We start from the raw sequence: 23,131 nt of genomic DNA, 5'->3' as shown, positions 1-23,131 counted from the left end.
GGAATTTCTTATGTTAGATGATGGACCTACTTTTTCTCATGTGTATGATTATTGTATGTTTTCCCTACTGCAAGATGTGTGCATATGACACTCTGGCCTCCTCTTTGAAACATGGCAGAAGAACCAAAGAGGATGTCTGCTGTTCCCCTTCTCTTTGCTCTCTTGATACAGTCCCTGGTAGACCACATTAAAATGAAACATCCACATATGGAGTGCGCTTATGGGGATCACGTGAGCGTGTCTCCTTTTATACAGATGATCTTTGTCAACAATCCACCTAGTAAACTGGAACCTAGCATGTCAAATATTTCATGTTTTGTTCTCCCTCTATCTGGCCTTAGCATAAAGGGAAGTAAGTCCTACTCACACCTACTATCCTACTCGCACCTACTACAGTGGCCTCCTGTCTCCATGACCTGAGAGTATTTCAGTGGGCTCCCGGCTCAATAAATTACCTGATGATCATATTTTATGGTGTGCAACATGTTACCCCCATAACCTTGGATTCTACCTCCCTAAATTTGTCTGCCTGGTCAAGATGGCAGCGCTGCCCAACTTATTGTATTTTCTTCCCCAAATGTACCCACTGGGCCTCGTTGATGCTTTTTTAGCATTGTTGAAAGCACTTTCTGGATTTGTTTGACATTTTGGAACGGTTTGAATGCAGTGGCTAAATATGGTAAGACTCTGCGCTGAGGGGAGGTCTCAATGTGCCAGATTTTACACTTTATTTGGTCTCCCAGGCACAACTAGTGTTCTAGTGGTATGATAAAGATTCAAGATTTACACATGTACTGGTTGACGAAGCTGGAAGTTTCATAGGTCATAAGAACAATGCTATATGGGTTCTTCTTTATATATTGGCCCCATCTCTGATGGTGCTATTGGCGCATCTTGGGGATGGGTCGGACTATTTACATTGGGCAGTGTGTTTTCATGAGGGTTGGGTTATTCCTCTTTATAACATACTAGAAAAGATGTTGGGGATTGTTTGACCATCTTCTCAGCCTTTTGGTGCAAATGGCCCACATTTGCCACTGTAGTAGCCATACAACCCTGCATTAACTATACTGTTTATTGTAAGGTTGTAAATGCACACTCTTGTCTTTGTTTAAACTGATTCAGCCACATACAACCCTGAGTTCTTCTGGAGTGTTCACTAACTGGGGCTTAGATATATGTGGTAAAAATGTGCTCACTCACCAAGGTTTCTCACAATTCAAGATACTGATTGATTCAGTTTAAAATCCTGAACAGGTTACATTATACCCCTGCCAAACTCAGGGGTTTTCCTTGACGTTAGGGATGTTGCCCAAGCTGTAGTGAGCAGGTTGAAGATTGTACACTTATGTTTCAGCCCTGTCGAGTATTGCATGAATTTTCAAATGGAGGATGTGGCAAACTCTGATATTGCGAATTTGGGAAAATTCTTTATTAAAAAGCAGAGATTTTTCTGATTGTCCACCTTTTGAGAATACACTGGTTGGCTAAGTGATTGGCCCAACACCCTGCAATTAACCATACGTGACTTTACCTGGGCCAGTGAAAATAAATAAATTGGTATCTCCTTAGTACCTCGAAAATGTCCAGTGAAAGACATTTTTGCTGTCTTCATGTTCTGCTGCCTATTGCACAGTGATGTGAAGGACTCTGCTTTAGTTGCTTCCATCTCTGCACCCCTAGCATGTCATGATTGTATAATGCCTTTCCTTGTATTTATCACCTTCATTATATCGCTGAGAGCGTTTATCGAATGCGTGCATTGGTTATTCAGTGAATGATATGAGCTGTTATATTCAGGAATTTCCTATATAGCCTGTAGATTCCCAGATGGCTGCATTCCGTCAAAATTCTCACTGAGCGTGTCTGACGCTCAGGCAGCAGCGCACTTAGTGTGGCGCTTCATGTTGTGGTGCAAGCGCTGCTCTCAGCTCTGTTGCCATCCCTGCTCTAGTGTTCATGCAGGCCACTCCTGGGAGATGTGACCCAGAACTTAAAACTGAATGCTGCTGCACCTTCACCCCGGGTCGCTGTTCACCAATGCGAACCAGGACCTCAGCTCCTCCCCCGCTGCCGACTTTGTCTGTGCCGCACCTGGCAGTTGTAGCCTGGGGCTCGCAGTGCAGCTGCCCCTCACATACTATGCCTCTTCTGATTTCTTTCCCTCATATCACTGGCTTTGTTTTTTCTTCCCACAGATAACTCCCACAACATCCAGGTAGATTACTCTATCACCTGGCCTGTTTTACTCACATTGTTTCCCTCCCATACTATGGATATAAAAAACGTTTTGGACCCTCCCATCTGGCTGCACCAGGAGTTATGGGTCCAGAAGACCAAGTTAAAGGCCTGAGCACAGTGGTGTCAATACAGCTTAAGTATAGCACTGTAATGTTCTTGTGGCCACTATGAGGCCACTGTGACCATTTGAACATTGGGTCTGCAGAGGGCCTTAACCACTGTTCTAAAGCTTGATGTTCCTCTGCCAACATTCTGCCACCATGGGCATGTCTCTTAGCCAACGTTCCATTAGGAATATGCTGGCCACAAGTTTCGGAGCACCTTCCCCAACTGTTTACTTGTGGTTAGAACACATTTGTAAGCTTTCTTTGTGATTTTGACAAATTATAATGGCATTAAAGTCTTGGGAGAGAGGGCTGGAATGGGTACCGTCCCTTACCCTCATTGTCTTTCTCTTTGCCAGGCGCCCAATAGTCTGGTGTATGCCGATGACACACCTGAGTTGTTACAGCCCTCTCCCCAGGGCTGGAATGGCTCATTGCACTATTTCCCAAATTTCTTGATTTATTATTGTTTTACATTGGCAACTATCTAAAATAAAGGTAGGGGGGCAAAATAAAAGGCACAGCCACCCATGGGACTAACAATGTGCGTGAGTGGGGGAGAAAATCAATTATCCTAGTGATGTAGATTATAGATGTCTAGTGCGCCCTTACTAATCAAGAAAAAGGTCCAATGCTTCCCTGCCCACCTTGCATATTTCTGCAGGTACGGGTCGAACATATGTTCTGCAAAATGAAATAAAATGACTCCCTTTAGTGCTAAGAATTTAATGGTTGCTAACTTTTTATCGGGATATAAAAAGTCCAGGAAAAATAATCCTGAATTTTGGGCCAAATTTGTTATCATTATTTTGTGAAAATATTATAGCGTTAATCCCTTGTTCAAAGGGCTGGAATGGGTGGGGTAATGGCCCGGCAGCCCAAGTTATTGGCCCGAGCGAAGGTAGAATTTTTGAGACTGGAACTTGGTATCATGCCACTTTGAACACCGGCAGAAGTGAATTAAAGCATGTTGTATATTAAAATGTCTAAAAATCATAGCATGATCTATCATCTGATCTATAACATGATGTGCAGCAAGCGTTCCAAAGTATTCAATGAATTTGATGAACTGGTAAATACTTTTTTTGACAAATGTGTACATAAGTATTAAACCATTTTAATTGGTGAATTTTGGGCTTGATGCTTGGCCAGAAATCAATTTCCTTAATTATTGCAGTGATACAGAGGTAGACTATAGTTAATAATAAGTTAAATGAAATAGAATGTGAATCAATATAAATATTTCAAATAGTGATATTAACATTTTATATGAATTGTATTTTTTTTTATGTGTAAAGTTAAAATCGAACTATATCACACTAAATAAGAAAAAGAAAAAAAAAGATGTTTGGTTCATGAATGAAAAACATTATTTTGAAGGAAAAAGTGTACCAAATTCCAACCTAGTAGTTATTCTGAGCTAGGGAAATAGGGGAGGGACACCCTTTTTGGGCAAGTATTGGTACAGGTAAGTAGCTTTTCCTTATTTGCTCACTTACCTCTATGAAGACAATGCCCTAACTATTTTTTGATATTTGTCCTATTTTTAAGATATATTTCTATCTAATACCTCCATATTCTCCTTAATTACTCAACTAAAGTCCTAAAGTTTGTAAAGCGGGTGGGGGTGTTTTTCGGACAGCTAGGTCCACATCCTGGGGGATTTGGGAAAGAGAAAATAATGGACCAAAGGGTTCAAATGGGCAGTGTGCGACTTTGATTTCTAAAAGGACAACCCAACTTCCATCTCAATCTCTTTTGTCCATGCACCAAAATCATACTGGTTCACCCATCCTTCCTTTTCACACTCATCATCTGAAGTCCTCTGGTATGATCACTGTAGATTTGTCTCCTTTATGATCGCCATTATGACAACTTATTTGATGTCATTTTCTCCACCATTTACCTTATTTTTACAATTTGTATCTTATTATGTTTTTGATCTCTACTTAAAAAGTCAAAGTATTATCACAGCATTGAAATTCCTGCTCTTATTAACTCACACCCAATGTATTAGTTTATTTTGAGGAGCAGAGTAGCTAATATTCCCCCCTGCACTATGGCCCTTATGCTAAACTGGGCTCTTGTTTCCTAGGGAGGAGAAACCTACAGGAGACTTATGAAGCATTCACTAATGGTTGTTGAACAGGAAGCTTCCATTCCAGCAGCACTTTCTTCTCTCTTGCCTACCCCCCATTCTTGTGTATGCTAGAGTAGGATGTCACTGACGGGAGGCAGGCTTGAGGAAACCGAAGATGGCCGATTGCGTCCAGTATTCTCTTACTTGTAGTGTAGTCTTCTCCTTGGGACCTTAAAGATAACATTATTTTGTGACTGGAAAAAACATCTTTGAATTTGTAAATGTTGCTCCCTCACAAGAAGTCATCTGTGGTAACCCAACCTCATGGTTGTTCCTTCCTCACAATCTTTGCTCCTTTGCGGCCTCTTTCTCTTCTGCATCTTGTTTCTCTGCACCAATCTCTTCCAGTACTGTTGGAGACAGCACAATCTCATGCCTTTCCTCTTCACACACATGAAGATGTTCAAGTTTTCTTTTTGTGTGAAATCATTTGGCACTCTTCCTTAACAGGTTTCTCAGTTGGTAGAAAAACACAATACAAATAAGGACAATGGCCCATCCCTGGCCACAGGAAACCTCTTTTACTTAGTGAGTGTATGTCTGCTCATTTCCTTTTATCCGCAATCCTTTCATTTAAATTCTGCACTTATCACTTGCATTTTAAGTTGCTTGATGACTACATTTATAAATGAATATCAAGTGGTCTGCTACATGCTGGTCTGCCAAATGAACAGCTGCCATAAATCTAGGAGAGGCCAGCATTCATTCTTTGGTGGATCCCAACATTTTGAATGATCTTCACCAACTAATGGACACTGTACAACTACATGGTTCTCAAGAGACTGCTGAAAATAAATGTTGTTCTCAGAAACTTTATTTCGAAGGGATTGTGTCCTCCGACGTATTCCTCATCTTAGATATCTCCTTCCAGCTCTGCTGGCCTCGGAAATTTTTTTCTCTAGAGGGCGCTGCGCGTCAACGTCCTCCGAGTCGATGTCCTTCGACAGCCGCCGTGTCGACGTCATCCTGCCTATAAAGGCTGCGCGCAGCGTCCGTTGCTCAGTTCCGTTTTTCCGTGCTTACTCAGTGCCTCGGAATACCGTTGCTCAGTTCTTAGTCAGATTAATCCTATTTACCTCGAGTTATTCGATCCGTACTCGATGGCTTCCTCGTCGGAACCGACAACTCCTCGATCCGGCTTCAAGAAATGTCGAGATTGTGGGAAAAAGATGTCGTTGACCGATCCTCACAGAATTTGTCTGTGGTGTTTGGGAGCTGAACACCATTGTTTGGAGTGCGAGGACTGTATGTCCATGACAGCTAAGGCCCTGAAGGAGCGTAGGGGGAAGCTGGAGAAAGGTAAGACTTTTAAAGCTTCTTCTTCGTCGACGAAGTCGAGACATTCGTCTCCTCGTCACCATTCGCGCTCCAGGTCTCGGAGTGGGTCTCATCAATCCTCGAGATCGAAGCACTCGAAGAGGAGACGTCGAAGATCCCCTTCTCCGTCTTCCTCTTCCTCGCCAAAAAGAATCCCTTGCCCCACGAAACATAGTTCCCAGGCTGAATGGGAGGAATTCCGAAAAAATATGATGAGCGTCTTCGAGAAAGCGGCCTCGACCCCCTCGAAGACTGCCGAGAGCGATGCTCTGGTCGAAAGACCCGAAGGTCAAAAACGCTGCGAGTCGCAGTACCCTTCGACACACGGGTCTGTCGACTCGACGCCGGCTTCAACACCGGCGTCGACGCCAAGAAAAGTCACGGTTACCACACATCCAGTGACTATACCCAGGCCCTTGACGTCGATGGCTTCGATATTGTCGAGAAGAATTCCAATTCTGTCGAGGTCTTCGAGGCCTCCGCCTCTGTTTTCGACGCCACGCTCGAAGCCTTTGACGTCGGCGTCGACGACATCGACGTTTTCGAGGCCAATAATGACAAGTTCGGCACCCTCTGCCTTGGAAATGGGATTTACTCCCTTTATGAGTTCAGAACAATTGAGAACTATATCCTCAATTTTAGAAGAGGGTGATTTGTCTGAACAGGAAGACACATTTGAGTTACAGGGACCTGTAACCCCAGTTAGAGAGGAATTTTCCTCTGAAGAGCGCAGATTAAAGGATCTTCATGATTCTTTACATGAGGCAAGTGGGTTAGACACTTCCCCTGAGGTGGAGTTTGCTAAGCCAGACCCGGGGGAGCATGCTGAAACCCCTTACAGAGCCTTAATGGCCAGAATTACAGAGTTCATGGGGTGGTCTGCACCTTCACAATCTTTCCAACAAGATGACCTCACGGATATTCTTGACAAGGGCCCACAGGAGGATCCGGTGGTGCCTTTTCATAAAGCTCTTCAGAGAAAGATCATGACAAACTGGGAAACCCCAGATGTAGTACCAGCAGTAAATAAAAAACTGTCTACAAAGTACAGGGTATCTTTGACAGACCCAGAGTTTTTATCTAAACACCCATCCCCAGAAAGTCTGGTGGTACAGGCAGCATCCTCTACCGATGTGAAGACGGCTTATCCTACCGTCCCACAGGACAGGGACGATAAAAAATATGATACTATGGCAAAGAAAGTCTTTTCAGCATGTAGCATGGCGTTAAAATCTGTTAATGCTACTTGCACCCTTGCTAGGTTCAGCCATACACTTTGGGAGTGTGCTTCTACAGCGGCTGACTGCATCCCGGAGGGAGAAGAAAGGGATGCGTTCCTGAATATTATACAGGACGGTAAAGACGCTATGTGCGAATCCCTCCAGACGGGCATTGATTCGGCTGACAGTATCAGCAGAGCAATGGCGGCAAGTACATCAACCAGGAGATTCGCTTGGTTGAGAAAGTCGGGTTTTGCCCCAGATGTGCTAGCCAGGCTCTTGAACATGCCATTCGATGGCTCTTCTTTGTTCGGGAAAAAGGCGGTTGACAGTTTAGAAAAACTTCAAAAGCAGCAGCAAAATCCCTAGGAGCTGCAATCCGTCAGACTCCTTTTCGTCCCACAGGAACCTCTGCGAGGGGCAAGTCCTTTCGCTTTTACTCCGCATTCGGAAGAGGTAGAGGACGACCGGCTCAAAGGGGTCAAAGAAGAACTACCCGAGGTGGACGGGGTAGATATTCAACAGCCGCAGCAACAGCAGGTGCCTCTTTACCATCAGCATCTGCATCAGCCGCCCCAAAACCACTCTGAGGACTTCCCTCACAGGACACCTCTAGGAGGCAGGTTGACTCAACATCTGACGGTATGGCAGGCTATCACGTCAGATGCTTGGGCATTGGAAACAGTTGCCCAAGGTTACTGCCTGCCTTTCCTACGAATACCTCAGAGTCATCCACCGGGGATCAGCTCTCAGAAAGCTCCAGATCCGCTCCTCTTGCAGGAAGTTTTGGACCTGCTAGAGAAAGGTGCCATAGAACCGGTACCTGTAGCGGAGAGGAACAAGGGCTGGTACTCCCCTTACTTTCTCATTCCAAAGAAAGACGGAGGAATGAGACCCATCTTGGACTTGCGAGAATTGAACAAATTCCTCAGAAAAGACAAATTCAAGATGGTCACTCTTTCTCAGATCCTCCAGGCCCTTCAGTTCCAGGACTGGTTGGTATCTCTGGACCTTCAGGACGCTTATTTCCATGTGCCTATCCATCTCAAACACAGGAAATACCTGAGGTTCGCAATTGGCAACTCTCACTATCAATTTCGAGTGCTGCCATTTGGGCTGACCTCCGACCCGAGGGTCTTCACCAAGTTAATGTCGGTAGTGGCTGCAAGTCTAAGGAGGGAAGGGATTCACGTCTACCCCTACCTGAACGATTGGTTGATCAGGGCTGTTTCTCCGGAACAAGCTCAGATCCAGCTAAATCACGTGTGCCACTTCCTTCACAGACTGGGCTTCTCCCTCAATTTAAAGAAGTCGCAAATGATACCATCGCAGAGACTCCAGTTCATAGGAGTGATCCTGGATACTTCCCTGGGAAAAGCCTCGCCACCAGAGGTGAGGGCTCAAGATATTCTACAGATGGTTACCAAGTTCCAGCATGCCCAACGTCTCCCAGCCTTCGACTTTTTGAGGTTGCTAGGCCTCATGGCATCCTGCATTTTCCTAGTGCCAGAGGCTCGCCTGAGAATGAGATCCCTCCAGTGGGCACTGAGGACTCAGTGGTCACAATTCTCAGGGAGAATGACAGATCTTCTTCATGTTCCCGGCAGGGTGGCTCGAGATCTTCAGTGGTGGGCCTGTCGGGAGAACATTCTGAAGGGAGAACAGTTTTGGCAACCCTGGCCGGAGATAACAGTAGTCACGGATGCCTCACTCACGGGGTGGGGAGCCCACGCCAACGACTTGACCATCAGCGGTCGTTGGTCTCCATCGGAGTCCAGACTACACATCAACCTGTTAGAGCTGAGAGCCATCAGACTTGCGCTGAAGGCGTTCCTGCCAGCTGTACAAGGGAAGAACGTCCTGATAATGACGGACAACACGGTGGCCATGCATTACCTCAACAAAAGAAGAGGCGTAGGATCACTACCCCTGTGCAGAGAGGCGATGCAGCTCTGGTTTTGGGCAATCCAAGAAGGAATCTCTCTATCGGCAGTTCACCTAGCCGGAGAGAAGAACTTGACAGCCGACGCTCTGAGCAGGCAGAACACAGTCTCCCACGAGTGGGAGCTAGCTCAGGAAGTCCTTCTAGAGATCTTCGCCCTTTGGGGAACCCCTCAGGTAGATCTGTTCGCCACCAGCCTAAACAGGAAATGCAACCTGTTCTGCTCAAGGGAATTTCCCCCGAGAGGAGCTCTGGGAGACGCGTTCATAGTGGACTGGGAGTTTCCGCTTCTGTACGCGTTCCCACCGGTCCCTGTCATTCCTCAAATGATCAGGAGGTTGAGAAGATTCCGGCGAACCATGATCATAATTGCCCCGGATTGGGCCAGGAGAACGTGGTACCCGGACCTTCTAGACTTGTCCATCTGCCCTCCAATTCGACTTCCACTCAGAGAGAACCTACTCTCACAGAAGGGAGGTCAGGTTCTCCATCCAGACATCAAAACCCTCAACCTTCACGCTTGGCTTCTGAAAGGCTGAGGTACAAGGATTGGGACCTCCCTGATGATGTTATGGAGGTGTTGCTTTCGGCAAGGAGGCCAGCAACAAAGTCTTTATACCGCTGCCGTTGGAACAGATTTTGCAGCTGGTGTAGAGAACAGAATATCAACCCTTTTTCATGTGGTACACCAATGATTTTGTCCTTCCTACTATATTTGGCAAATTCAGGCCTTCAAGTTGGCACCATTAAAGGCTATCTCGCAGCGCTATCCATCTTTAAGCGCACTGCGGAAGAACCATCCTATTTCAAATTACCCTTGGTAATACAGTTTCTAAAGGGGTTAACCAATGTTTATCCCCCAAGACCATTCCAAGTTCCCCTATGGGATTTAAACTTAGTACTAACTTTCCTGATGGGTACACCTTTCGAACCTCTCCATTCTTGTTCGTTAAGATTCCTTACCCTTACAACTGTTTTATTAATAGCACTTACATCTGCTAGAAGGGTGAGCGAATTACAAGCTCTTTCATGTAAACCCCCTCATACTATATTTCACAAAGACAAAGTTGTCCTGCAAGTGAAGCCTAATTTCCTCCCAAAGGTGGTTTCTGAATTCCATATCACTCAGAAGATTACCCTACCATCTTTCTATCCTCCTCCTCACCCGGGGAAAGAGGAAGAGAGGTTACATAGGCTAGACCTTAGGAGGGCTTTAAGTTTTTACATTAGTAGACTAGCCAGGATAAGACAGGCAGACCAGCTGTTTGTAGGTTACACAGGGCACAAGCTGGGGTTACCAATAACTAAGCAGACCATTTCCAGATAGATCATTCTAGCCATTCTGGAATGTTATAAACTGGCAGGGAAGGAGCCCCCTCAAAACCTTAGGGCTCACTCGACCAGAGGTATTGCAGCTTCATCGGCCCTCAAAAGAGGCGTGCCGGTTAAAGACATATGTGCGGCCGCTACATGGTCGTCTGTCCATACCTTTACACGTTTTTACAATCTGGATTCCTCCTCCAGTCAAGAGACTAGGTTTGGAAGGGCTGTACTGCATTCTATTCATCAATAGAAGACAGCGTGAAGTCAGTACTCCCTCCTCCGATAATAGAATACTGCTATGGGAGCCTATCTAAGATGAGGAATACGTCGGAGGACACAATCCCTTCGAAGAACAAGTTACTTCTTACCTTGTAACGTTCTTTCGACGGGATGTTCCTCCGACGTATTCCTCATCGACCCTCCCATCCATCCCCGCAGTTCTACTTCCCTTGTTGTTGCAGCTTACGCTCCTTCAGGGTGATTAGTTAGTCCAGAAAGTATTATTGTGGGCTACAAAACGGAACTGAGCAACGGACGCTGCGCGCGGCCTTTATAGGCAGGATGACGTTGATGTCGATACGGCGGCTGTCGGAGGACGTCGACACGCAGCGCCCTCTAGAGAAAAAATTTTCCGAGGCCAGCAGAGCTGGAAGGAGATATCTAAGATGAGGAATACGTCGGAGGAACATCCCGTCGAAAGAACGTTACAAGGTAAGAAGTAACTTGTTCAATTATAGGACTGCCTGTTCCAACAAGAATATTTCCACTGCCAGTTCTGTCCTTCAGTTGAGCATTTAATGCAGCACCCTATAGATCTCATACTGTATTGACGTGTATAGGTAATTTTAGGCTTAAGTATAGGACATTGAATGGTCATGAATTGAACCTTTACTTCTTCTCTAGATACTCTAGATGAAGACTGGTCACCAGAGACTGTATTGGTTGATGAGTCCAACCTGTCCGACTGTATAGAAGACATCCTTAAGGTAAGTTAACTTGAAATGTAAGCATGCTTTTTTTATTCCTTTGCTTATTCTAGGTATCTGGAGTTTCCTCTACTTGTGGCATGAGTGCAGTAGTGGGACACATGCTCTTATTGTTAAGCGGTGACTTCACTTAATATCTGCTATAGCCGTATACGTTGCATAAAGTCAAAATGTTAGCACGACTCTTAATTTCACTCTTCATTGGACAAGTGATCAGGTAGTGTCCTTATTGCATTCAACCAGTGAGAGCTGTTTGCACCTCTCTCCAAGAACATCTAGCCACAAAGTATGCTTTTATCAGTTCTAAAATTGACTATTGCAAATTGCTCTATGCAAGCACACCACAATTTGCATGCTGATTACAGACTGTTAAAAACATGGCCGCAAGAGTTGTCTACGTGACAACTGTAAGGAAGGCATGGTATCAAAGCAAGACAAAGTGATCACAGTTCAAGGGTGTTTATTAAACTGTAAAGTGAGTGAGATAAACGCCTAATCTAAACCTAAATCTAAGATGGGAGCAAGCTACAACCATCAAATAATAATAATAATACAGTCCTCGTGGAGTCTAGTCAAATAAAAAAGGCCTATACTAATTAAAAAAAAACTATTGCCAATCCTTACCGCTATGCTACAAAATAGTGTGGGATAATGTTCACAAGAAAAGAAAGAAGTGTTCACAAAAGTCAGAATGTTATGGCTGGGGTCTCCCTTCCCCACGTTTTTAGCATGGCACAAGGTGGGGCTTGTGAGAACAGCACACTCCTGGGCTTCTCTGGCACAAGCTTACAGTTCCTTTTCTCTATATCAGGGCCTTCCGTGCCCAACTTTCTTGTCATGCAAAGTCTCTTGCTTCAAATTGTCTGATATGCCAAAATACAACAAAACAAAAGTTCCTTCTCTGTCTTCACGTCGGGTGATTATGGTTCACCCTTGGTTCCTCCTCAGCCGGTCTCCGATCCTTCTTTTGAGTGTCAGCCTCCCAAAGCACTTGCCAATTTAAACAGAGACTTCCGGGGCGATCTTGTCTAGCTGTGTCGCTCTGTTAGCCTATGGCAAGTGCAGGCTTCACAAAATTTCAGTTCGACAGCGTTCCCCTCAGCCGGGCGCAAACGCCTGTTGCACGATTCCTCCAGGGTTCACAATTTCACAATCGTCAAAACTTCTGTAACGTGTCAAGAACTTTAGATTGTATAAGGGGTTTGGCTTGAACCTTGTATGACCACCTTGACACCTCATGTCGGCCTTCCCTTTGGCCTCTTGGCACTTGTAGTTTCAATATTTTAGTGATTTCACTTTCTCTTGGTTCAGGAGAGGGGTACCAGCTAGATACTTTCGAATGAGCGTCCATGTGGCGCCGGACCACTCTATCTCTGGTACCAAGTTCATTCACAAAAGAAAAGACCTCCGTCTATTATTAATCTTAATGTTGCCACGAAAATCTTGAGCCTAACACAGTCCGGTCAACTTATCAGGTTCTTCCGACTCACCAGCTGTGCTGAACTCGTTCAGGTTTCTTTTGCCGCTGGTGTCAAGGACGGTACCACGATGGCCACAGTGTCTCCATGCACTGGCTATCACTGCGGCAGGGTTCCATGTACCGCTGACATCTGTCACACCATTCACCAGCTGCAATTCCCGGTTTTATGGTTCCTTTGTCGGAGGCTTTGTGGGTCTGGGTTGAAAAGGGCAAGGGCAACTCCCTCCTTGACGTCCTTTCAGGTCTTGCCACCTTTCTCCTCCGTTTGAACTGCTATCCTAGAATAGCTGCTTCCTTGTGCGTTCAGCCTTGCTCAGAGTGTGCTCTCGTGCTCCGCCTTTTATCCCTATTGGGAAAGGAAAGGGACATTGGGTGTGTGTAGTTGTCGGCAGTTGCCTGACTCTTGCGTTGGGACATGTCAGGTAAACTGCTTGGATATTAGTCCATTGTTGCTCACTGTGTGAGAAAGTGTTTGTGTTGGAAAACACTGGTGTATGGGCGCCTTGAAACACTTGTGTATAGGTGCGTTATAAATGCCATATCATAAAAGGGTGGGAGGGGTAGAGTTTCTAAATTATCCTACTGGGCAGGATGGGGAAAAGGTGTCATAAGGAAGGGGTTACTGCGTCTCACCCTTCGCTGTCCCACTTCCACTCCCCGAAGACCCCCCCCCCCCCCCCCGCCTCCCATCGAGGTGATCCTCCTGCACTGGATTCAATTGCGATGGGCGTGTCCTGGCCACCTGGATGACAGATCCCCGGGGACTAGTGGGTGAGACACCTTCAGGTTTCTCACACAACATTAGAGTGTGTTACACACATTATACACAGTCTTCACTGGCTCCAAAGAGATTAAGAAATGTCTAATATTTTGTTGCGAAATAACTTGCTAGTCTTTGCACAGTAATCAATGCCTGCATGAGCCAGAACAACAGGCACCACAATAAGCTTTTGAATAGATGCTGAAAGTCCCATTAATGCTCATGGGCAGTAACCTTCCAAGTTGGTGTCTGTTGATGGAGACTAGTTTCTAGAACAGGAATCCAGACTGGTTTAGTCCCAGAATGAGGGTCCGGAGAGGCAGCTGGTAGTTAATGATGCTGTGGGCAGGAGAAAAAGTAATGAGACTAAGGGTAATTTCGACCCTAATTATCTCTCCCCAGTGTTCCCAAACGCTTTCCTTTCCCAAGACCACAAGTCGTCTTCTCACCTGGATGGGACACCATTAACGGTTACAGGCACAAGACCCTCCAGTCTAGAGATGCAGCCAGAGACTAGAGTGGAAAAGGGTGAGGAACCGGCTAAGCAGGCACCTCTGACTGCTGCGGGTGGGGTAAGATGACTGGTGAATACTCTGTAATGCCAGGTACAGAAACCAGAGTGCCGGTGCACGGCCTAGAATGAGCTTTTTTTAAGCTAATAACAGAGTAAGGAGCGGAACAGAATTGTTTCCCCAACAGGCTTTCCAGGGGAACATAAAGGAAGCAACGCAAGTGAAGACAGGCAGTACTAGCCACAAGTAAGTTCCCCTGGTCAGGGGAAACTGGGAACCAGCACAAACCTTTCTGCCTACAGATGAGCAGCAGTGATAGACATGGAATTTTCAAAAAGAGAGGAGCACAACTCTGTGGGATTGAGTGCCATCACAGCAGTAGACACAAAGAGCAGGGCTTCGTGCGGGAGCTGAATTTTGCGACCTCAAACAGGAATGTGCAGGAGCTGTCTCCCGCTATGTTGATACAGCCTCCAGGTCCTGCCAATTAATCTAATGAGGACTCCCTATTGGAGCTGGAGAAATGCAGTGCTGCCGTGGTGCAGTCCTGATGGATTTTGCCCTCCACACAAAAATCTAGTTATGAGGGGCCTCCATATTATGTTGAAGTAGCAAACAATCTGTAAGTACAAAGGTACCTTGATCCAGTGATTAAAAGCTAATGGCTCTTCCAAAATGAAAAAGTGACATTGCAAGCAAAACCAAAATTGGCTATGAAGCTTTTGCATTTAATTACCAGCGAGTAGCCAATGCTGATCTGTGTGTAGTACTTATTTTAGAAAAGCAATTGAAATCAACTCAGTTGAACCCTCTATTCTTTCAGACTCTGTTCTACTTCAGAATGCCCCCTCTGGTTTCAGCACTTGACGAAAATGGAAATTTCATATTTTTAACCAGTTTATCTGAGAGATATATTTATTTGTATACAGGAGAAACAATGCTCTTTTGATCAGAAAAGTATGTACAATAGATAAGAAATATGATTTGACAGGAAGTGGTTAGCTTCTTACAATAGGGTGGTTTTGCAGAAATCCTGACCAGGTTGTGGAGGGGAGTAAATAGAACAGTCACCAGGGACCATACATAGGTGGACATACATAGATTAAGGACAACCAGCATTGGACATTTTTAAGTGCAGGTAGGTGTCATGATCACTGCTTCCAAGGAGCCAGGATCAGCCCAACGTCCTTGGAAGCAGGCCCCTAACCCTAATCCTAGGCACCAGCCGGTCCCCACAGGGACCTTTTGGACCTTGTCCTGGCGCCGGTGGCACCAGGCTCATCAGAAGCATCGGTCCCGGCACTGGAAGCGCCAGGCTCATCATTGGTGTGAAGGTGCTTGGGTGGACTTACCTGCGGCAGACCATGCTGCTTACTTACCAGCCTCTTAGAAGCCCTCGATGAACAGGGACTACTTTCTTACCTGGGTGGGGCAGCTCACTCCCTGGATACAGCACTGGAACTCTTCTGGAAGCAGGAACTCTTTTCTTACCTAGGCGGGGCCGTGGAAGGAGAGGCCTCATCACTCCAAGGCTATTTAAACCACACCCGATTGATGAAACGTGCTTCGCGTTATTCTGCATCTGCAGCAGAATGCTCACCGAGTCTGTTCCAGCCTTTCTTCTTTTGATCTTGAACCTGCAAGAATGATACTTACCATTCCTGTACCCGATCAACATCAGCACCTGCAAAAGACCAGAAACAACAGGTTAGCAAGACGAACTTTAACACGCAGTGCTTACTCACCTGATCCATCGGCAGCGGCCGTGTCTCACGCTGCACCTTCGCCTGCAAAGATAAACAGCATTTATTATACTTACCGGCACGCTGTGCATTCCGGATTCTTCACGCCGCATCTTCACCTGCAAAGATAAACAGCATTATTATACTTACCGGCACGCTGTGCATTCCGGATTCTTCACGCCGCATCTTCACCTGCAAAGACAACAGCATTATTATACTTACCGGCACGCTGTGCATTCCGGATTTCTTCATTCTGCATCGTCGCCTGCAAAGACAAAGAAAGAGATAGTAAGAGCGCTTGCCATACTTACGTAATTCCAGGCGCTTCACTGCCACGCATTAAAAGACCATAAAGACAAAAGGTGTCCAGAAACTTACCGGTCGTGCAGACAACGACGGTAACCATCCTCTGAAGTCAAGAGGCCAATGTTTCACCAGTGAAGGAACTGGCAACGGCACCCTGCACTGGATGCAGATGGAGAGCCCAGCATTCACCTATCTAAGGTGAGCACGTTGACCTGGGAGGGGGGCTCTACAGACAAGCTGGGAAGAGAGAGAGCGATAGGGACATTCAACAACCCAGACCTTTAATCCCCATATTCTTTCACCTGCAGAAACCTCACCCTTCGTGTTCGACACACAGTGCGAAGAGGTTCGACCCCAGAAGCCAACCGAATCCTGCACATCACTTTTCGAGTCACAGACACCTTCCTGCCAAGACCCGCGCCTCCGTGAGAATCAGGTGAGCGTTACAGAACGCGAAGCCCACCACAAAACTCCCACCCAGGCGCAATGGAAACCTCAGACACTGATCAACTAGCCCAGTTGCTTGGGGAATTAAGAGCAGAAGTACATGCAGCTCGTCAGGAAACGAGCTCTCTAAGAAGAGAATTGATAATTTCCAAGGAGCGAACAGAGGACCTTGCTAGGCAGTTGTTACAAACGCAGGCAGGACAGACACCTTTGCCCATTCCAGGAGGGAGTTATCCTTCTGTATCAGCTTCAAATCCAGTGCAAATCAATCTGCCCGGTAATGTGCCCTTGGCTCCGCCCGAAAGCTTTTCTGGTGATCCAAAGAAATTCGCAGTGTTCATCAACCAGTGCCGCCTGCACTTCTTATGTCGACCAGCTGCATTCCCAACAGACCAGGCCAAGGTGGCTTTCGTGCTTTCTTATCTCAGTGGCAGCGCTGCAGATTGGTCGATCCCTTTAGTCACCCAGGATGATCCAGTTTTACATGATTTTCAGGCCTTCCAGTCCAGCATGGAGAAACTGTTCGCAAGACATGCACAAGGGCAGGCCTTGGACAATGAACTTCTCTCATTACGACAGGGTAACCAAGACCTCTTGACTTATATAGCCTCTTTCAATAGACTCATAGTGGAAACACAATGGCCCGAGGACAAGAGAATAACGCTTTTCTACAGAGGCCTGCGTGGGGAGCTCAAGGATGTGCTAGCGTAAGTTGTGAATCCTCCACAAGAATGTTCAGACTATATTGACTTAGATTGACTGTCCAATTGGACCATAGACTACAAAACAGGAAGGCAGATCGTTCCAGATTTGATACCCGTGTGTTTTCTAAACCACAGACCTCGAATAAGGGAGCTGACACTGTGGAACCCATGCAAATAGGGGGCATGAGAGGACATTTAACCCCGAAAGAGCGGGAAAGAAGAAGGCAGCTGCAATTATGCCTCTATTGCGGAAACTCAGGACACTTTCTTCGGGACTGTCCAGTGAAACCAGCTAAGAAGACTGTAGGAGCCGCGGATACCTGTACCACAAATTCAGAGCAGGGAAACGACCTCGCCCGACAAGAGTAGAGGTCCTCTTGCCGAGCGTTAAGATCTGTCCCGTGACCTCGCATTTCGTGATACCCATGGTCCTCATTAGTCCTGAACGTCCGGATCGTTTGCATGCAATTGAATCTTACATTGACAGCGGAGCAATCGGTAATTATGTGGACCGTGAAATGGTATCAAGGATGAATCTACCCCTTGTCCCTAAGGCAGTAAAAGACGTCATCACTACTGTGGATGGCACAAAGATAGCCTCCGGACCAGTAACGCATGCCACCCAAGAAGTGACGCTAGTGAGTCACGATGGACACCGGGAGAGAATAGTGTTCGATGTAATCAAGGCCCCTCAGTTCCAGATCATTCTGGGGATCCCTTGGTTAGAGAAGCACAATCCTCAGATCGATTGGCGAGCAAAGACGGTTCAGTTTCCAGAGTGTTTTACCACTTGTTATCCTCGGCCTGATGTTTCACTGGCGGCGATCTCTTCTGAGGAGATTCTCAAATTACCTCCCGAATACCAGGAGTTCCAAGACGTCTTCCGGAAGGATCAAGCTAACACCCTACCTCCTCATAGGTCTTACGACTGTCAAATAGATCTGATACCTGGAACAACTCCTCCTTGCAGCAGGATCTATGCCCTCACCTAGCCAGAGAACCTTCACCTCAGACAGTACCTGGACCAATACCTAGCTAACGGGTTTATCCGTCCTTCAAAATTTCCAGCTTCATCGGCTTTGTTCTTCGTTCCGAAAAAGGAAGGAGACCTTAGGACTTGCATAGATTACCGCGCCCTGAATCAGATCACTGTTAAAAACAGATACCCGTTACCTTTGATCCCTGAACTCCTGGACCAAGTCAAAGATGCATGTATATACACAAAGCTGGATCTCAGAGGAGCCTACCACTTGGTACGGATAAAAGAGTGCGATGAATGGAAAACGGCCTTCCGCACCAAGTACGGGCTATTCGAATATCAAGTGATGCCCTTTGGACTGTGTAATGCTCCTGCTGCTGTCCAATATTTTATGAACGATGTCCTTAGAGAACTCATAGACGTGTGTGTAGTTGTCTACATTGACGACATCCTCGTCTATTCATCATCTGAAGAAGAACATCAGAGACACGTTAAAAAGGTTCTCGAGAGATTGCGTCAACATAATCTTTTTGCTAAGCTTGAGAAATGCGTTTTCAACGTAACGGAAGTCGAGTTCCTGGGATTCATATTGTCACCTAACGGAGTCCATATGGATTCAAAGAAAGTTGATGCAATTATCAAGTGGCCATCACCAACCTCTGTAAAAGGAGTTCAAAGCATGTTAGGATTCGCTAACTTTTACCGCAGATTCATTCCTGAATTTTCTCGGATAGTCCAGCCCATCACCGCTCTGTTGAAAAAGAACAAACGTTTTGAGTGGTCTTCTGAAGCAGAACAAGCTTTTCAAGACTTAAAAGCTAAATTCATTTCTGCACCTGTTTTAAAACATCCTCGCCCAGAACTTCCTTACATCATGGAAACGGATGCTTCTAGTCTTGCTATGGGGGCAGTGTTATCACAAAGAGATTCGGTCACAAACCAACTACATCCGGTTGCCTTTTGGTCCCGCAAGTTTTCGCCTCCTGAGATCAACTATTCAATTACAGACAAGGAACTTTTGGCCATCAGATCGGCCTTTAAAGCCTGGCGGCATTATCTTCTAGGAGCCAGACACACAGTCACCGTAATGACTGACCACCGCAATTTACAATATCTAAAGACAGCCAAAGCTCAGTCTTCCAGACAGCTTCGCTGGGCTCTGTTTCTAGCAGAATTTGACTTTATAATTACTTATCGACCAGGTAGTAAGAACGGAAAAGCGGATGCCCTCTCCCGGATGGGAGTAGATGAACATTTGATCAACCCAGATCCAATACCCATAATCCCAGAACAAAGGATTTTGGGTTTGGTCAGCACTCAATCTTTTGAAGACATCAAGACCACGGTTAAATCACTTCTAACTCCGACCGATTTGCAGGACTGGCAATTAAAGGGAAAAGAATTCTCAGTAGATCAAGACCTACCATATTTCCGAGGACGATTGCACTTGCCCTGTGAGAAACTACAAAAACAAGTAATCTCCTGTTATCACGATTCTCTAATGGAGGGGCACCCTGGCATTACCAAAACCATGGAAAAGATTAAAAGACATTTCTGGTGGCCATCGTGGAAAAAGGATATTAGAGACTTTGTAATCTCCTGCGGTGTGTGTGTGCCCAGAATAAAAGTCAAAAGCAGAAACCAGCCGGCCTATTACAGCCACTTGACATCCCTCCCTGTCCATGGCATACCCTGTCCATGGATTTTATCACGAACTTACCTCCATGCTTGGGGTATACTACCATCTTAGTAGTCGTGGATCTGTTCTCCAAGATGGCTCACTTCATACCCCTGAAGGGTCTGCCTTCAGCCTCAGTATTGGCCCGGGAATTCTTGGCAAACATCGTTCGCCTACACGGTTTTCCTTCGGTTTTAGTCTCCGATAGGGGAAGTCAATTCATCTCCCACTTCTGGCGCAGTTGCTGTCGTCTAGCCCAAGTTGATGTAAGACTTTCGACCAGTCACCATCCCCAAACTGACGGACAAACCGAAAGGACAAACAGACACTAGAACAATATCTACGTTGCATGCTCCAACAAACAGAAAACCCCTGGAAGGACATTCTTTGGATCGCTGAATACGCTTACAACAATTCGACTCATTCTGGAACCGGGAAGACTCCTTTTTTCCTATTATACGGACACCATCCTAGAACCTCCAACCTGGATCGTCCCCAAGAAATTGAAGCACCTGCTGTGGATCACTTGCATTTGGAGATCACCTGTGCTTTTAAGGAAGCCACTGCCCATCTGCAAAGAGCTAAAGCTCAATTAAAAAAAGCAGCCGATCGGCACCGTAAAGAGGCCCCTCACTACGCTGTAGGAGATCAGGTCTGGTTATCCACTAAGCACCTGCCTTTAAAAGGACCCTGTACCTTCATTCCGAGATACCTTGGACCCTACCTCATATCTGCCATAATCAATCCGGTGGCTGCCAAATTGGAATTACCTACGCATATGAAAATACATCCAGTATTCCATGTCTCCTTATTAAAACCAGTACAACCAGAAACCCGATTGACTGAACTCCCAGAACCCGTTTTGGTAGACGGAGAACTCGAATTCGAAGTAAAGAACATCCTAGACTCCAAAATCTCCAGGTCTAAATTATACTATCTGGTTGATTGGAAAGGATACGGTCCCCAGGAAAGGTCTTGGGAACCCTCAGAACATGTCCACGCACCTCGTCTGGTCAAGAGATTCCATCTGAATCACCCCGACAAGCCAAAGCCCCCGGGGAAGACACACTTAGGAGGGGCCTTGAGGGGGGATACTGTCATGATCACTGCTTCGAAGGAGCCAGGATCAGCCCAACGTCCTTGGAAGCAGGCCCCTAACCCTAATCCTAGGCACCAGCCGGTCCCCACAGGGACCTTTTGGATCTTGTCCTGGCGCCGGTGGCACCAGGCTCATCAGAAGCATCGGTCCCGGCACTGGAAGCGCCGGGCTCATCATTGGTGTGAAGGTGCTTGGGTGGACTTACCTGCGGCAGACCATGCTGCTTACTTACCAGCCTCTTAGAAGCCCTCGATAAACAGGGACTACTTTCTTACCTGGATGGGGCAGCTCCACTCCCTGGATACAGCACTGGAACTCTTCTGGAAGCAGGAATTCTTTTCTTACCTAGGCGGGGCCGTGAAAGGAGACGCCTCATCCCTCCAAGGCTATTTAAACCACACCCGATTGATGAAACGTGCTTCGCGTTATTCTGCATCTGCAGCAGAACGCTCACCGAGTCTGTTCCAACCTTTCTTCTTTTGATCTTGAACCTGCAAGAATTATACTTACCATTCCTGTACCCGATCAACATCAGCACCTGCAAAAGACCAGAAACAACAGGTTAGCAAGACGAACTTTAACACGCAGTGCTTACTCACCTGATCCATCGGCAGCGGCCGTGTCTCATGCTGCACCTTCGCCTGCAAAGATAAACAGCATTTATTATACTTACCGGCACGCTGTGCATTCCGGATTCTTCACGCCGCATCTTCACCTGCAAAGATAAACAGCATTATTATACTTACCGGCACGCTGTGCATTCCGGATTCTTCTCGCCGCATCTTCACCTGCAAAGACAACAGCATTATTATACTTACCGGCACGCTGTGCATTCCGGATTTCTTCATTCTGCATCGTCGCCTGCAAAGACAAAGAAAGAGACAGTAAGAGCGCTTGCCATACTTACGCAATTCCAGGCGCTTCACTGCCACGCATTAAAAGACTATAAAGACAAAAGGTGTCCAGAAACTTACCGGTCGTGCAGACAACGACGGTAACCATCCTCTGAAGTCAAGAGGCCAATGTTTCACCAGTGAAGGAACTGGCAACGGCACCCAGCACTAGACGCAGATGGAGAGCCCAGCATTCACCTATCTAAGGTGAGCACGTTGACCTGGGAGGGGGGCTCTACAGACAAGCTGGGAAGAGAGAGAGCGATAGGGACATTCAACAACCCAGACCTTTAATCCCCATATTCTTTCACCTGCAGAAACCTCACCCTTCGAGTTCGACACACAGTGCGAAGAGGTTCAACCCCAGAAGCCAACCGAATCCTGCACATCACTTTTCGACTCACAGACACCTTCCTGCCAAGACCCGCGCCTCCGTGGGAATCAGGTGAGCGTTACAGTAGGCCATACGGCCAGCTGTGCTCGGGATGTGACCGTGATTGGTGAAGTGCTAGAGTGGGGGCAGAGGAAGTGAGGGACAGAGGCAGGTTAGTGGTGAGGGTAAAATATTTGCTACAAGGCAGATGAGGTAGGTTAAGAGGCTAACTCTGAAACGAGGTAGTAGGCTTTTAGTTTGGTTTTGAACAAATCTGTGTGGACTGTTTCTCGGATGTCCAGGGCAAGAGAATTCCATGTAAGTGAAGCAAGAAGAGAGAGCGAGCAGAAACGAGAGGAAGCACAGGGAGGGCATGGAGCCAGAAGGGTAGTCGAGGAGGCAGAGCAGAGATTATGAGGAAGCTTGTAGAGTTGGATAGAGGAGGATAGATACAGTGGTGCCTTACCGTGGATAGATTTGTGAACCAGGAAAAGACATTTAAATCTATCCCCGTTTTGCATCATCAGTCATCCCGCCTGGTGGTAGTACGAGGAAGTAGGTGTGACGTGAAGTAGTTCAAAGAGTCTTGGTTTCAAATGTAATGATCTTGTCAAGAGGAAAGAAATCATAGTTGAGGAGACCAGAGAGGATGCTGGCACAGTAGTCCAGATTAAAAAAAGGCAAGAGTGGTTAAGAGATGCTTGGTGATGTTAAAAGGAAGGAGGTGTCTGATTTTCCTAATATTTAGAAGGTTGAGGTGAGCTGCTGTTCCAGTTTTGGTGCGGAAAGTAGTGAAGGTGTGAAAAGGGTAATAGATGACGTTGAAGTTTCTAGTTGGAGAAGGGTAAGGGAGAATGTCAGATGGGAACTGGATAGGCAGAGCAA

The 23,131-nt window shown here is 46.4% G+C and overlaps 1 protein-coding gene across 2 annotated transcripts in view; it reads left to right on the top strand.

Annotated features, from left to right (window-relative positions):
• TANGO6 (transport and golgi organization 6 homolog) overlaps window positions 1-23,131 on the top strand; it is a 1,470,654-nt gene that overhangs the window by 413,740 nt on the left and 1,033,783 nt on the right. For both annotated transcript variants that reach the window (XM_069635546.1, XM_069635547.1), the window contains one exon: window positions 11,191-11,273. In XM_069635546.1, coding sequence (XP_069491647.1) covers window positions 11,191-11,273 — 83 coding nt within the window. The remainder of the gene's footprint in view (window positions 1-11,190; window positions 11,274-23,131) is intronic.

Source organism: Ambystoma mexicanum, chromosome 1q, assembly GCF_040938575.1.
Source record: "Ambystoma mexicanum isolate Mex_15411 chromosome 1q, UKY_AmexF1_1, whole genome shotgun sequence".
Classification (NCBI taxonomy): domain Eukaryota; kingdom Metazoa; phylum Chordata; class Amphibia; order Caudata; family Ambystomatidae; genus Ambystoma; species Ambystoma mexicanum.
This window is presented reverse-complemented; position numbering and strand designations above follow the sequence as displayed.